Source organism: Rhea americana, unplaced genomic scaffold (assembly GCF_003343005.1).
Source record: "Rhea americana isolate MKP2758 unplaced genomic scaffold, rheAme1 scaffold_14, whole genome shotgun sequence".
Lineage (NCBI taxonomy): Eukaryota > Metazoa > Chordata > Aves > Rheiformes > Rheidae > Rhea > Rhea americana.
The window spans coordinates 5,458,121-5,474,659 of NW_028185483.1; the positions used below are offsets into that span (position 1 = coordinate 5,458,121).

At 36.3% G+C, this 16,539-nt stretch overlaps 1 protein-coding gene across 1 annotated transcript in view; it reads right to left on the reverse strand.

Moving 5' to 3' along the window:
- DNER (delta/notch like EGF repeat containing) overlaps positions 1-16,539 on the reverse strand; it is an 86,284-nt gene that overhangs the window by 19,272 nt on the left and 50,473 nt on the right. Inside the window, exon 8 of the mRNA XM_085298694.1 lies at positions 12,395-12,619. Coding sequence (XP_085154820.1) covers positions 12,395-12,619 — 225 coding nt within the window. The remainder of the gene's footprint in view (positions 1-12,394; positions 12,620-16,539) is intronic.

Below are 16,539 nucleotides of genomic sequence, written 5' to 3' on the forward strand. Positions count from 1 at the left end.
CCCAAGCGCTAAACAGCAGTGAGGCAGTAAGCACAGAGGCAGGTGACCAAGGCCACCATTAGCAATGTAAATTACTGCACGCTGGCTGTAAAATGAAATAGTCTAATAACTACGTATCTACCAGTTCTACTGGCTACTCACACCACCGCAACTTTTCATCAGAKGGATGCTAATTCCACAACAGCAGTTAGAACGATAACGTATTTTAACTTCAGTGCTGTACAAGGGCGCTGCCAGCGCACCGCAGACGCGTTAAGATGCCCACTTTTCCACTTCCCAAGCCGTAGGCAGGCATTAGGGTCTGACTATACAGACAGGAAAGCAGAAACACAGAGAAGCTAGGAGGCCTCCTAATGGCCACTTACTGAATCAATTGTACCAGGAAGTAAAAAAGCCAGAGGTAATCCGCTTGAACTAGTGCTTTTCTCATGATTTAGTGTTCCTGTAAGATCATCGGTCTTAACTTGAAACTTCAACTTAAATGACTTTTTGTATACAGTGCACCAGGTCAAAGTAGTACTTATTCATATTAAGTAACAGTGTAAATTAGCATAGTGTAACAGAGGAAATAAGTAGCTACAACGCTAAAATACGTTTGCTTGATAATACTGAAATTATTAGTATTACTTGGTATTAAATATAAAGAACTATAAGCTTGATCACCTTAAAGACAACTACATTTGATATCAAGAAGCTTATTTTATTCTTCTTCAACAGACTCAGATTATATTTTTATTAACAAAAATCTTCCTCTCCTCTTTCCTCTACATCAGTTACACTTCCTTCTTTTCTTTTTTTAACATAAGGGCTGCTTTCCAACTCCAATAACAATGTCTCAATGTGTACCCAAATAATACATCAGCAAAACAGAAAATATTGCTCATGATGCTTAGTAAGTAGAAATAATGTATTTAAATGCAACATAAACATTGCTTTCTCCTTGATAGATCAGCATTAGCACAGAGAAATTGTAAAACTGCTGGTGTGTTTGACCAATGAAAGAAGTACTAAACGATTTGCTGAAGTCTTGCTGAAGAGTTTTCCCACTGCTCCCTTAAAGGTGCAGGATTGCTTCATTATAAAACTAAATTACCTTTATGGGAAGGTTCAGAACTTACACAGCAGTGACTTTCTGTTATGCAACAAAATTGTACATATGTATGTATGTATTAAATAAAATAGGCTTTTATCTTTCTGAAAGAAGTAGCAACTAAAACATACGTCTTTCATAATGTTTACACCCTTTTTGGAAATTTTAGCAAATGAATGAGTGAACAAACTATTGCATTTTCTACGACATCTATTCAACTATGTTCTGCTAACAACTGCTAGTCACAGCGCCTGCCTTAGGGCATCTCACAGCCTACCTGGGCAGCTGAGTAAATCAAAGACCAGGAAGTTAACATCAACTGCATCACCCAGGTAATTAACACAGATAATTGCACCAGTGTCTCAGCAAATGGTCAGGCCTCATCAAACTGCAGAACCGTCTCATCTTTAGCCATCCATGAAAGCGGAAGATAGAAATTCTAGCACATACTATTGTCCACAGGGTGATGCCAAAGACACTTTGTATGAAGTGATTGTTTCACCCTCTTTTCTCTTTCAGGTTGTTATTTTATAGTATGTGCCTGGCCTTGGAAATAATGTAGAGTAGGGATATTTTCTTTATCCTTTTTAAATAGAAACTTGCTTATATTCCTCCAAATCTCAATATTCTTGGAATTTATTTCTAATGAAGGCCAAAGTCACACACTGAAACAGGCAGTTTCAAATGTCTTTACATTAAAAACAGTTTCACAATGAACAATCATAGAGAAGCTATGTCACTGTACTTTGACACCATATTAGGACACCCGTCCCACCCCTACCATGGATTAATTTCAGTTCAACCAGTTACTAAACATCTAACCTTCCTGACTCTTCACAGTTGATGTTCCCCTCTCAACCTCTTGTGAGTGTGATGTAACACCATGAAAATACATTTGTAATTTATAATATAATACTGTGCATTGGAACACCATTTATATGTTCTTTAAAATCTTGATCTACTTCTTACATATACCTATAAAAGCAATAATAAATGAACGAAAATACCATGAATAAAGACACCATGGAGAAGAAGGCCTGAAACATGAAGTGCAAATTCTCCACTGTAATCGTATTTCTTAAGATAATCTCTAGTTAGTAATAAAACTTATGGACACAAAATGAATGCGTTCTTCATGAAAAAGGAACCCAAAGAGGGGCAAATTCTGATCTTAGTAAGTGCCAAACTATATTCACTCTCCTCGTCTAAGTTTTTCTTAAAATTATCACAGAGCCATAGAAAACAGGAGAAATGGTACCTCCAGGAACTCTCTCTCTCTCAACAATTATAGACAATTAAAAACAAGTGTCCAAAGGTGCAAGAGATGTTAGTAGTCCACAAGGTGTTATGTGCAATATTACCCATTTGCTTTTGCACAAAACTATCTTCTTACAGTAAACTTAGTATAGYAAACCTAGCGTTAGATTAGCAGCTTATTAASACACATTATAGAACCACATTCTCCCGAGCTGTTAGCCAAGCAATACAGAATTAATTAAGCTAAGCAGCACATTATTTTCTATTATAGTTTATCTAGCTTAGGATGAAATAAGATATCCTTATGTAGTGACATCTGTAGTCAATGTACAAACCACAGGAAATCTGAAAACTTAGAAGAAAAACATGTGGGATTTCCTTGTGTTCAACACAGGTATAATTAGGTATTTTGAGAACAAGTGTTTTGACATGCTGTTACAGTTTTCACCCCTCAGAGGGAACAGACTGAATTTTGTGACTGAATAGTTGTCTGTTTTCCAAAATCAATACATAATATCAATATCACCTCTTTACTATGCAGTCAAACACTGCACAGTGAGAGAAAAGTATTTTCTCTCTCCACGAGAGGGCAGATCTCACCTACACACACTGTTTCACCCTCACCGTCCTTACCCTGGTACCAACAGATTAATTTTACTTGAATTATCTGTGAATTGGGGAAGAGAAAAAAAAATCAAGCTAGTAGACATCATATAATTCTTAACAAGTATTTCTCTTTTGTATTATTGCTTTTTAATGATACTGATAAATTAGCCATGTATTATTTTGAATTCATATATGTACCTTCAAAAATTCAGCATAAATCATTTCTATACTTTTATTAGAGAAATTAAATGGGAACAGGAGCAGCTTTCATACGTAACTTTAGAATAACAGAATCTAGTATAGTTGCTCCCTCTTTTTCTAGTAACATTTTAAAGATTCCCTTGCTTTTATATTCATAAGCCATGCCAAATGCAGCTCTTAGCATGTAGAGACGGGATATCAATTCAGATATTGTTTCTTCCTTTCTATGTCCATAGAAAAGCTGTACACCCCAAAAGATGCAATGTCCTGAGCAAAAAAACACATTTGACATTACAACTTCAAATAGGGTGACTAAAATTATTAAACTCTTTTTTCCAGGTAATTACAAAAACAAGTTCTAGCACCTTTGCACACACAAGCAGAACCTGCTAATGACTGTCCCATTCTGATGGGCTCTCTTCAGGGGCTGGGGAACAGTCAGGGAACCTGAAAAAACAAAACAAAACAAAACMAAACCAAACCCAAAATCTAAAACAAAGGTTCCCCCACATTATTTCTTTTCCCTCTAGGCGACTATTCCATCTGCTACACCACTATAAAGACAGAAACAGCTCTATTGTTGCTCTTCTCTGGATTCCCAAATCTATCTATCTTAAACAACAGGGAGGCTGCCTTGAAGAGGCTGGATATTTGCCTTATGCTCTCTAGCATGATCTTCAGAGAGCTACATGATTAGGTGAACTCTCTTTGCTTGAYGGCTATGTTAAAAATTGCTCACGGAGAAAAGGTGAAATGGAAAGCACAATCTGGGTCAACACAACTGACAAAAAGAAGCCATAGGCTTTGTCAAAACCTCCAAGAGCAGTTGATGGGGCAAAAAGACACAGCAGGGTCTGCCCACCCCCTGAGAATATCTGCACTAGCAAGTTAACCAAACACAGAGGGAAAAGCTTCCTCTCCCTCTATAAATCAATAAAGAACAAAGTAGAAAGCTCTCGAAGCTTTTCTTTGATGCTAGGTCCTTTGCAGTGATTCCCAGAGCTTACCCTCACTTAACACTTTAACAAATCAAGATAGCAGGACAAAAATCCCGTATTTGTGGGAAGGTCTAATGGGATGCAATACGAAACAACTTTGTTTGGCAGAGAACTATATCAATTCATATATGATCCATCCTTAAATTCCTCAAAGAATTACGTATCATACAGTTAAAAAGGAAAAGAAGTATGTTCTGTTAAAATCTGAGACTATATAGCAACTAAATAAGTGAGAAATACAGAAAAGCTGCTCCAGATGGCAGGAGGGTAGGAAGGCATGCTCATCAGCCAAGGCCAGATTGTGTAGAAGGTTTTCTTAAAGCAGAGGTGGGAGCAGGAGGATGAAACAGAGGCAAAAAAGGGCTCCCATGCCTAAATTAACCTAAAGCCACTTCTGACAGAGCTTCCATTTCCTGCCCCAGCTCCAAAATATGGGAAAGGAAAAGAAACAGCAAAGAAAAATTGGTACTGCTATGGAGAGATGTTGGACCTGCCTCTGCAGATGCCCTCAGATAAACCTGTCCTCCCTGTCTGTTTAATTAAGCTACATGAGCAGAAAGCCTGGGTAAAGGAAACATACTCCTAGGTATTACATCTGAAGTTGCCACTATTCTTCATGCCCTGAAGAGTGCTCCTCTTCTTTTTAAATGTTGATTTTGTGCTATTGTATATATTTATATAGTAGAGGGCATGTATTTATGTCCGTACATGTGATTTGTGTTTTCAAACTTCATTCCTCTGTCTTTAAGCAAACCAAATGCAAAAGTTCATTGCTATATGAAGTTACTCAATTTCTAGATAGATTTTTCTTTTACTTTGGCTAGACAAAATTATAAAGAAATTCAGGAATTAAATGAATGTTTTGTGAAAAGACACAGTAGGGATCCCATCAGTTTCATGAATCAGACCCTAAACAAACAAACCAACAAATGATCACAAGAATTTTTCTTAAATCAAGAATTGTTCTTGAACAGGTGATAAGCATGAAAACCCAAGGCATTTAAACTATGAATCAGATGTTCAATATTGGGTATTTCTTTTTTCTCTCTAGAGAACTAGGTAATAAGGACTCATAATTATTTATTGCCAGCCTCTCCAAAATGTTTTATCTTGGGATGATCCTTAGAACTGTGTAACTCTACACAGCATGACCCTGAGCTCTGAACAAGACAGACTGAGGAGACCCAGTGAAATCAACACAATTTCACATGGATTTCAGGATACACTCACATGATTCCAGCTGCACAACTGTGACCTAAAAGGACAACACGCAATTCATGTCCAACTAATAAACTTCTTTTAATCTCACTAAAACTATACATATTATATCGCACTAGATGGCAGACAGGCAGTATGCAAACACATGACAGGAAATATTTCACCCAGTAACAAAAATCCTTGCTTTCAGCAAATYGTTTCTGCTCAAGGTTGAGTTTGTAGCCTTAGATTTTTCCCCTCCCCAGTTCAGTCCTGTTCTTATGAAAGCTAAGGATGTAAAAAGTCTAAATATAATACAATTTCTTGTTAAAAACAACAGTAAGGCTTCTCTGAAAACTGAGAACACAAATACCACGGGTATGTCACTTGAAATTATACTGGCTGATCACATTTGGGTATGTAAGCATACAATTAAAAGTTTACTGGTAAAATTTYATGTGCAATTAAAAAACAATACATATAATACCTACTGCTGTATGTATTATTGTACAGGCTTTTGAATTTCAGAGAGCCCTCCCAGCAGGRCATTTGAAAAAGACCTATATTCAACTGAGAAATGGCTTACATGTTATTTTGCTTTTCCATTTTGAAAACGGAACATTAAAAAACTATTTTTCAAGTTAACTTACACAAATCAGCTTTTCTATATGCGCTATTAGATCATGTTGGTTATCCGAAACCATGCTTACAACAAGAGCCAAGCTAACCGAATCAGTTACAAATGAATGGTTGTGTGTATTCTACAAATTTCACATATACGCAATTATGACTATCATTTATCATTCCTCAGATCTGCACATTGGTCAGAAAGCATGGAAACCAAACTGCCTACCAGGCAAGACGATTTTCACGGATCTTGGGTTAATTAGAACTGTTTAAAATTCCTCTTGTTTAATTTTTGAGGCAGAAGTAACACAGAGGAAAATCCAGCTGGCAGCATATGCCAGCTGGTAAAAACAGTGCATAAAGGAAGAAGGCATTCAGGTTGCAGTTATAAGCAAAATGCTGCAGTCCTTTTCCTTCATAATAAGAAATGTTATCACCTCTCAGATACTCAGAAAAGGAGCACTGCTTCCTAGGCCTGAGTACAAAAAGTTAATGAAATTGATGGGTTCTGAAGGTTTTAAAACAGCATGTTTCAGACACACTATAAAAATCAATAAGAAGAGAGTTCTAAAATGTCACTTGATAAAATTATTATTAATATATCTAAGAAATAGTGTATATGAATGCAGTGATAGGCYTGAAAATGAAAGATCACCATAAAAGAATTGTGCAATCTAGGAGTTGGCACACTGCGGCTGACAGTCTGGAAGCCAGGAAGCCTCCAGCTCTCAAGAGGCAGAGATCATTTCTTTCCCACTAATATATGATAATCTCTCTATRCAGTCAGAATATTTATTATTAACCCTTGATAATGGTACCAGAACACAAATCATATTCATTCTTTTTGCAAGTAATAGAAACAGTGACTGCTAAGGTCTCTGCAAGCAAAACTGTAAACAGAACTCAGCTTTTTAATACAGCAGAGGCATAATTCATCTACTTTATCACATTGCCTTTTGATGAAGATATCAAAAATGTGTGAGAGCCCATGATCTACACCCCTACTTTAGTTAYTTAGGAATTCCAACCTAGGAATCTGCAAATTTAGCTGTTAATGGGTGCCTTATAAATAATTATGCAAACTGATGGYAAAGCATGTGCCATGCTGTCTCCTAAATGCTGATCTACAAAGAAGTTGACAACCATTTATGGGTTACGCTTTTAACYCCTACGGATAAAGTCTGAAGATAATTGGTTTGAAACCTGCTGATAACCTATGACGCAAAAAGACCCCCGAAAACCCTCCAAAAAATCCATCCTGCAAAAACCATAATGGAAAATACATAATAATGAAAAGACACAAGAAAGGAGGAAACAATATTAATTATTACTACCTTGCTACAGCTTAAATGTAATTGTTTAAAATTCTTTTGAAATAAACTATCCATTTATCATTGAGAAATTAAAGACATCTCTCACAGTTTGGCACTTAGCTCTTCTATCTTAAGGAAGTAATATTTCATTATTTGCAGAGGGAAGCATTTCTAGAACAAACATGCACTTTTAAAAAATAAAGTYTACATTCTACAAAAAATTACAGTTTACAAAATGTTTGGAAATACATAAGTCAGTTCCTTAAATGCTTCATATAACTTTTCACATATGGAGCAATACAAAAGAGTTCCACTAATGAAGTGTCACATWGGCCCCCAGATGCAACCTCTCTGACTCTTGATCTGGCAAACTCTTATTTGCACAAATCAAAGTAAGTTTCCATAATATAAGAGAGGTGTGAGATTCTTTTTAATCCCTGAGTGAAAAAAAAATATTTTGAACATAGAATCATGGAATCRGTAAGGTTGGAAGGGACCTCTGGAGATCATCTAGTCCAACCTCCCTGTTCAAGCAGGGTCACCTAGAGCATGTTAGACAGGGYTGCAKCCAGGYGGGCCTTGAAYATCTCCAGAGAAGGAGACTCCACAACCTSTCTGGGCAACCTGYTCCAGTGCTCTGATACTCTCACAGTGAAGAAATTCCTCCTCATATTCCGGAAAACTTGCTGTGGTTCAGTTTTTGCCCATCACCTCTTGTYCTGTCGCATGGGACTACTGAAAAGAGTTTGTCCCTGTCCCCTTGACGCTCTCCCTTCAGGTACTTACAGACATTAACAAGATCAGAACAAAACTGATCAATAACTTTTACTCAGATTTAGGTGATAAATTTTAGGGAAAAGAAAAAATTTATTTTGCCAAGAATATTTAGCTAGCTTTTCTTTTTGCTGTTTGAACTGCAAGCAAAGTGCATGCTGGAGAAGATTAAAGCTTCCCAGATTTCCTTCAAATCAGAAATATCTGTCTTTCCTACAATGGATGACCTCTGAAAGAAATCTCATGCTGGACAGCTCCCAGTACTTCAGAAGCAAATTTTTACACTAACTGTAAGTCCAGATTTCTGGGGACTTTTCATATCTTCTCATAGATTATGCAAGGCCATAGCATCTCTTTTTGTGTTTCAGCTTCTACAATTCAAAGCATTTGCTTCTGTCAGTTCTTTTCAGAACTTGTTAGAGCATGCACAGCACTGGTATTCTTAACATAGTTCTTCATGAGTCTTTACTTTTTTAATTAAACGTAGTTTCAGTCATATACTAGAAATCACTTAAATATCAGAAGACACTGAAATACTTTGATCACTTTCCCTGTTGTCCAGTTAGGAAGCTCCTCATCTCTACAGTTTCTCCAGTCTCTGCAAAGATGTTTCTTAACCATGCTCTAACTGCTTCTACTGTGAATAGCTAGATAAACAGCAATTTGATGTTCAGAAGCTGAACAAATTAACAAAATACTAACTAAAATCAAAATCAAAACACACTGCGAGAACACTTCAGGAATAGTGCTGTGAAACCAAGCGAACATGCTGTGGCTTCCCTTTCCGGATAGCATGCATCAGCTCGAATCCTGCTACCCAGCAGGATTCACAATGCTGAAACCTGTTCTTTTCACATTTATTGATTTTAATGAGTGATGACTTATTTTCAAAAGCGGATCCCTTGTTCCTACAAAATGATGAATGCTTTCATCCTTAGGCAGTTTCAAACTTTAATCTCAACATCTGGAATCTCCTCAAAGACCACAGGTATCAGCTACTCAAAGTAACACCTTGAAATGTGCACTCTTTATACCATTCAGGACAAAGACATAAGTTGATACTCCTTTCTTGGGTCTTCAGGGATCATTTNACTTCAGACCCATTGCTCCTTTTTACTCCTTCTGCTAGACTCCTGGTAAGGGCTGGAACTGCAAAAGAATATTAGAAGTGAAGAGGTAAGTACTGAACCATCAAATTCTCACCTCTAAAAATGAATTTAGACAAACAGCACCCAGCAAGTTCAACTACCTGCAATCAAAAAGTTATTTCTGTCAGACATGGACACTAATTATTACAGATAAGGATCCTAGTTTGTTCTGTCAATAAAGCAGGAGGTGCTAGCTATATTTAAATATGACTAAGCCTGTTGCTCTTCATCTCAGTACCCAATCCTATTCACTAGAGGTTCCTCCACTATGCAGATCAACAGTAAAGCAACAGAACATTTCAAAAGGGAAGACTGAAAGTTTGTAATGAAAGATTCTCCATCTTCACCTCCTGAAATGCATAAAACAAACCACATGCAAGGAAACAGTACTTCTGTCTTGTATAATACCATTCTTCAGTCCAAATGAAAACTGCCTATATCATTCATGGAATCATCTGAAATAAAAAACATCTGGAGTTATCTAAATAACTTGACATCTCTTGCCATGAAAATACATCTGCCCTTTAGTTTCAGAAACGCTGGCAGCAAAAGAATTCAGGACACTCCCTGAAAAACTGTCCAAAACATGGAGGCTTTTTATTTTCTTTTTTAATGACAACACTTCTGGATGGTTAAAGAGGTTCTTACATGAGATTCTTATAACCCTGTTTGTGTAAGTTCATGTCTGCTGAACAGCAAGTGAATTCTGAGATAATACTAATGTAGTATAATCTGTCATTTTACATTCATATTTTTTCCTTTTATTAAAAAATTACAAATCTATCAACTCCAAAATACAAATTTCAATTAGTTTCTGTCCATTTGTGAGTACATCTCCAAAGAAAACTTCTAATAGTTCAAGTCCTTTCCTTGTGTCTAAGTAGCAGTGATCACTTCTGATGCTTTTAAAAAGTGTTACATAAGTAGATTTTAGGAGAATTTCTATCTAGAAGCAAAAATTGTTCTGTTCCAGCAGAGAAACAATTCAGCACAAAATGCCCAAAGGGTAGTGTTTTCTATACCAGCTAAACTCAGATCCATCAGAATCAATGCAAAGAAAACTAGACACACTGGAAAAGTTACTACTGCTCAGTGAACCGAGTTCCAAAAATTATCTTTGTTCATAGGCTTTAAAAAATTTGGTCATAACATACTCCACATACATCACGTTCTCAATGAGAAAAATTTTAGTATATATGCACAAACTTTTTAACTGAGATAAATAACATATAGCCAGCTGTCTCACCTTCAATGAAAGTATCTTCATTTCAAAATCAAAACACACGGCAAGAACACTTCAGGAATAGTGCTGTGAAACCAAGCGAACATGCTGTGGCTTCCCTTTCCGGATAGCATGCATCAGCTCGAATCCTGCTACCCAGCAGGATTCACAATGCTGAAACCTGTTCTTTTCACATTTATTGATTTTAATGAGTGATGACTTATTTTCAAAAGCGGATCCCTTGTTCCTACAAAATGATGAATGCTTTCATCCTTAGGCAGTTTCAAACTTTAATCTCAACATCTGGAATCTCCTCAAAGACCACAGGTATCAGCTACTCAAAGTAACACCTTGAAATGTGCACTCTTTATACCATTCAGGACAAAGACATAAGTTGATACTCCTTTCTTGGGTCTTCAGGGATCATTTTGCACGAGGTACCAGTTTTATGGGCTACAGAATCTCAGACAAATGCTCACTTCTACCAAGGAAAATAGAGCATCTTTCTGCATTTCCTTGCTCTAAAAGCATAAGAAATGGAAGCATCAAGCAGCGACATTTGACCTTTCTTCTTCAAAATGCCAATAATACATTAAAATCAAATTAAACAGTTATTTTTACTTACTTTTTGTCCTAAGCATCACTATCCTTAATCTAAAAAGAAAAGTATTCTAGGAACAGATTGTGGGCTTTTTTTCTGGACAAGAAATCATACTTCTTTCCGGAAGAAAGAAAAGCCTTCTTGTTTCTATACACAAGCCAAAGGAAAACATCTGGACATTGAATATAGTAATATTCAGACTGGAAATGTACAGGAGTCCTTGCCTATTTTAGGCAATATGTTTGCAATTTGTGTGCTTCCTCCACAACCTACTAACTGAGGAGGATGGGACAAGAGATGGAAAATTGTGACTGGCTTCCTAGAAGCCCAAGGCAAAGCAGCAGAGAGCTGGCATAACACTAAGTGAAACTTCTGAGAAAAATATGCACATACCAGTGTTACTTGTAGGAAGAGTTAACTCTTCCTACTTTTTCACTYCTTAGTTTATCTTTGCACTGTGAGGATATTTTTCCCCCTTATTTTTGCAGTTTTCAAGTTTATAGCTTCATAGGAAAAGGCCACTTTTTTAAAGAATAGTGCTRTAATTTTTCAAATGTAAACAAAGATGACTCGTTTTCACTCTGTAAATGCTTAAAGTAATAGTGAATGAGCAATAAAGTATAGTCTTACTTCATTTGCTTACAATGGTGCCACACGGTACCATTCATTTTAACTGCTACACTTACCTATTAATTTTCACTGCTGAAATGTATAAGAGAGCACCCCAAAATACATGGTCACATTCATATACAATAAAAAAAGAAAATCTAGAATTAAGGGGGGGGGGGGTTTCAATGCAACCCAGACACTATGCATTACTGAGCTATATTATCAAAGTTACTATCTACACTCACCTGAGCAGAACCACTAGAAATACCAAAGAGATAATTTATATAAACACAAATGGCAGAACTAAAATCTTTGGTGTAATTTTATTTATTTATTTTTATATATATATTTTTTTTTCCTTCAATACCTACATTGGGTCACCTTGTATTTTCCAGTCCTTACCCAATTACCACTTTTGTATTTTCCATCCTCTCTAACAAATATTGTAATTTCAAGAATATTGATATCTCACCTTAAACAGATTTATTCTGCAGACTCTGATTTTATAATAYAGCTGTAAATATAAACCCAAGCCATATAGAACTCAGTGGGTATTTTCAGTGCTTACCCTGCAATTTCTGATTTTCCAAATGGAATGTGTAGATTTCTATTATTATTTTAAACAGAYAGAACATCTGATCAATGTGTTTTATAGACTGAAAAGAAAAAAGGAAGTAATTTTAARCTATATATTGCAAGCTACATACAAGATATTAGAAAATTTACAAAACATGTAACTGTTGGTACAAACCGGGAATACAGAGGCATTTGTAACTGGTTCCAACACTGCGACAAATGCCATGTGCACAAGGATTCAGAGCGCAGAAATCAATCAGCTCATCACAAACAGGTCCCGTAAATCCAGGACTACAACTGCAGGAGAAGGCAAGTCTATCTGCATAACAGGTCCCATTGTTCTGGCAGGGAGATGAAGCACAAGGGTCTATTTTATCTTCACAAGAGGTTCCTGAAAACCCTAGAAGAATTAAATGATTTTGATAAGTAAACGTTTTGGCACATATACAAATTTAATAATTAAAAGAAGTTAAATTAAAGCCATTGGCGTACCTAAAATAAGGAAAAAGGTATGCTTGTGAGGAAGTTTTTTAAAATGAAATGTAGAAAAGAATGAAGATKTGAAYAAGCTACAGCACASTAGTTATAGTCTGCATCCCATACATCATATAGTGATGTATGAAATACGGTTACTGTACTCTAAAATGAAACAAAAAAGAACATTTAAATTCTAGTACTCCTCCAAATAAAACAGCAAATTGTTCTTTCCATTTAAGTATAATCTTTTCATGAATGTTTGGTCCATTCCTACCGAYCATCACTTTTCAGGCTCAATAGACCAAACGTGCCTGGTCAAAATTCCCTGGAAGACCCTATATGGTAAAACAATGCTCAAAGCTTAATGCGCTAATTACTAAGAATAACAAAGTAGGAGTAAATTAGGCCAACCTCCACTCAAGAGCTGTCAAGACAGCTAACAAATCTACTATAAAGGAAAGGACAAACCAGGACTGTCACGCCAATCTGAAAAACAGGCCCCATTGCCACTGCTGCTAAGACTGCAGCTGCATTTCAGACACCTTTCAGACACTGGAGAAGAAGAAAACCAAATGCATGAGAACCTATTCCAGGAGCCATAAAAAATATTTAAYCAGAAAGAGAGAAAAACAAATACCCCTCCAAACGTGTCTGACGGGGAGAGAAAGGATCAAGATASAGGAGGTAGCGTTGCTTGGTATAACAAGCCTGCGACTGCCTCAAAGCACGGAAACAAACCATGACAGATGACACTTTGGATTAAGTCTTATCTGTGGTGGAAAGGAGGACATTTTTGGCTACACTTCTACAGTTTTTATTTTTATAAAATATAACTACTAGATTAAAAGGAGCTGATGAATTATAAATGATTCCTTATAGGTTATAAAGGTTACGAGGAATATCAAAAGTAAGACCAAATATCACACTTAATACATACTTTTCATTTTTTTCACTACTCTCCTGTTATCTATTACTTTCTGAAAGACACTTTATTCTAAACAATGACATTTCATCTGCAACCAAGGTACACTTCATCAGGAAATAATTTTAAATTAATTTTTACAAATGTGCTACTTTAAGGACATTGAGGGKTTTTTTTTAAGTGATCATGATTCATATATTCAGGTGAATTAAACTGTAACCTTGTTTTACAGTATTCCAGATCTGTAATCATGAATAGCAAGACAGAAAGTTGACATTTCTGAAAACAAGTGCATAAAAGAAATAAATTCTTTTATATTTTAAAATATAACAATACAAGTATTTACTAAAAAGTTCGAATTCTGTATTTTTTCTTGATTGATCAGATATGCTAACAATCCAGGCCTAGAAAAATCTAGTGAACGGAGCATAGTTTGTCAACGTGACCGAGCTCCAAGACTTGAGGAGTAAGTCTCAAGGCRACACACTTTTTCAGATCTGCAAAAGCTCAGTGAACTGCACCAGCAAGAGGGAAAATGGATACTAAATGATGCTGAGTAACCCACACAGAGCATACTACAGCGATCTACTTGGAGAATTAACGCAGATTACTGTAATTAAGGAAAAAATTGAAAGGTTACAATTGCCCTGTGTTTTCCAGAGAAAACAAGGATCTACAGACTAAACTTTTGTTACTGGTAAGTCATTCCTCATCTTAGCAACAGTCCAGGAAAGCAAAGCAGAGCTGGCAGGGCGCCAGCCGAGGACACGGGCAAGAGCCTCCTGCCCTTTCCATCCCGCAGCTCAGTGGGCTCCACTGGCCTCGCCAGGAACAGCTGCCCCCGATCCTGAAGGGCGAGAGCTTAAAAGCAGCTATTGCAGATTCCTGGGCCAGAAGCCCCTCCTGTACATGATAATTGCAAAACCACTGAAGAATGGAACCTCTAAAACCAAATACCTAATTCCACCAGCAGCCTGCTGACAAACTGAACAAGCCCACACTGTATTATAAAATCCTGGACAGATTTAAAAGAATCTGTAAAGATTTTAACTATAACSACGAGGGGATCAGCCAATGACTTCAGTGAAACCTCTTCGCTAACTCTGAAACCACACTGGTGCTGCTTCACTACAACCTTTGCAATACTGTTCCCTTCAGAGGGACCCTTGCTGGCAGATGGCTAATGCTTCAAGTGGCAAAGCACTTCAAGAACATGTGTAGGTTTAAAATACACTAAAACATATTGCCCTTGTGCTATCTTTGATTGCACTGTGAAATGTGTTTAGCTCATTCCGGAAGTTCAAATCTTATGTATGAGTTAAACATCTGAAAATACTAGAATCAAAACACAGCTGAATTGAAGACCTATCATTTCGGTGTTTCTTACTCTACATTTAAATCAATATCAATAGAACCGTTGAAAACATGGAACACAAAGTACAGATTTAAAAAGTAAAAATAGAAGTAGATAGATAGAAAGCAGAATAAAATGCTGGAGAAAAAAGAAATTCAGATTTCAATTTATCTGCAGAAAAACATACCTTGAATTTTTCTTCAGATATCTAACACARAAGAAGCCCTGTGTCTAGGTCATTACTGGTATAACAGGGACATGACTAAAATGTAAATACTACTACAGATTTAACAGATCTGTATGCAAAATTTACCAAAGGAGTAACACAGAAGGCAAAGGGGACAGGCAATATTAGGAAAGAATTATACTGCTCAAAGACACAATACAGTATTTTTGATTACACAAACCAGGCTGAGACACAAGAACTCTAGCAGTAGTAATTAGGGTGATATTCTTCACATATTGCTACACTCTCCAAGACGATGGCAGAAAGTAGATCAGGAAATGTTTTCAAAGAGGAAAAAAAGCTTTGGACAAATGACATATTTCTGATCATGGTGAGATTTTAATTACTTGCCTACTGAAAGCCTAAGAGCCATGCAAAAAATCAGGGAAGTTAAAGATTTTCTGGAGGTACCATACTTTCTATGCTGCGGAGAACTGCTTTCTATGTAATCCATGGAACAACCAACTTGCCTTGCTATCATGGTAGGCCTAATTCCAGGAAATACGCAAAAACAAATAGTTAACTTTGTGAAAGCTAGGACTAGTGTTACAAAATCTTTAGATTTCAAATACAGGGATAAGCATTAAGGAACTATAGGTAATTTTTCCCTTTAGAAAACTGTTATGGTGTAATTTCATCAGAATTCTGTAAGSGAAAAAGGAAAGGATAAGGAACATGAAATTATTAGAATCAGAATGTAGTTTTAAGATTTTGACTGAAAAATCACTCCAGCTGCATCCTAACAGATGAAGGYGAACACAGGCTAAACTGGTTAAAGCATTAAGGAGACTTAAAAACAGGAGCAATTTGGGAAGATGCCAGGTAAAAACATTAGACTAGCAGAAAGTACCAGTAACTAAACAGGCATAAAAAAAATCTAATTAAAAACAGTGTTCCTCAGGTAAATTAAATTCTATTATGGTAATACAAAGAAATCCATATTCTATAATCACCAGTAACCTTCGGAAATCTTATCTATRCAACAGCTGTGTGTCCTACTTTCACAGAATCAAGACAACAAATGGCTTTACTGTGCACGAACATAAAGAAGTTAAAATCACATTTTCAAGATACAATACAGAAAAAAGGCTTTTACATGAACAGTGAAGCCCAGAAAAAGTAAAGATCATGAAACTTAAACTATTCCTAATCTAAGCAATAACTTCTGCTCATCAATTAAAATTCATGGAGCAAACGTGCATTTTCTAGCTGCTATTGCAAATCAACACATACAAAACACAATGTAGCATCTTCTTTAGCTGTCAAGCTGTGTATTTTTTAAAACCACAGAAACTACAATAAGAACATTCATAAATTTGCTGTTTTCCACTTATGAGCAGC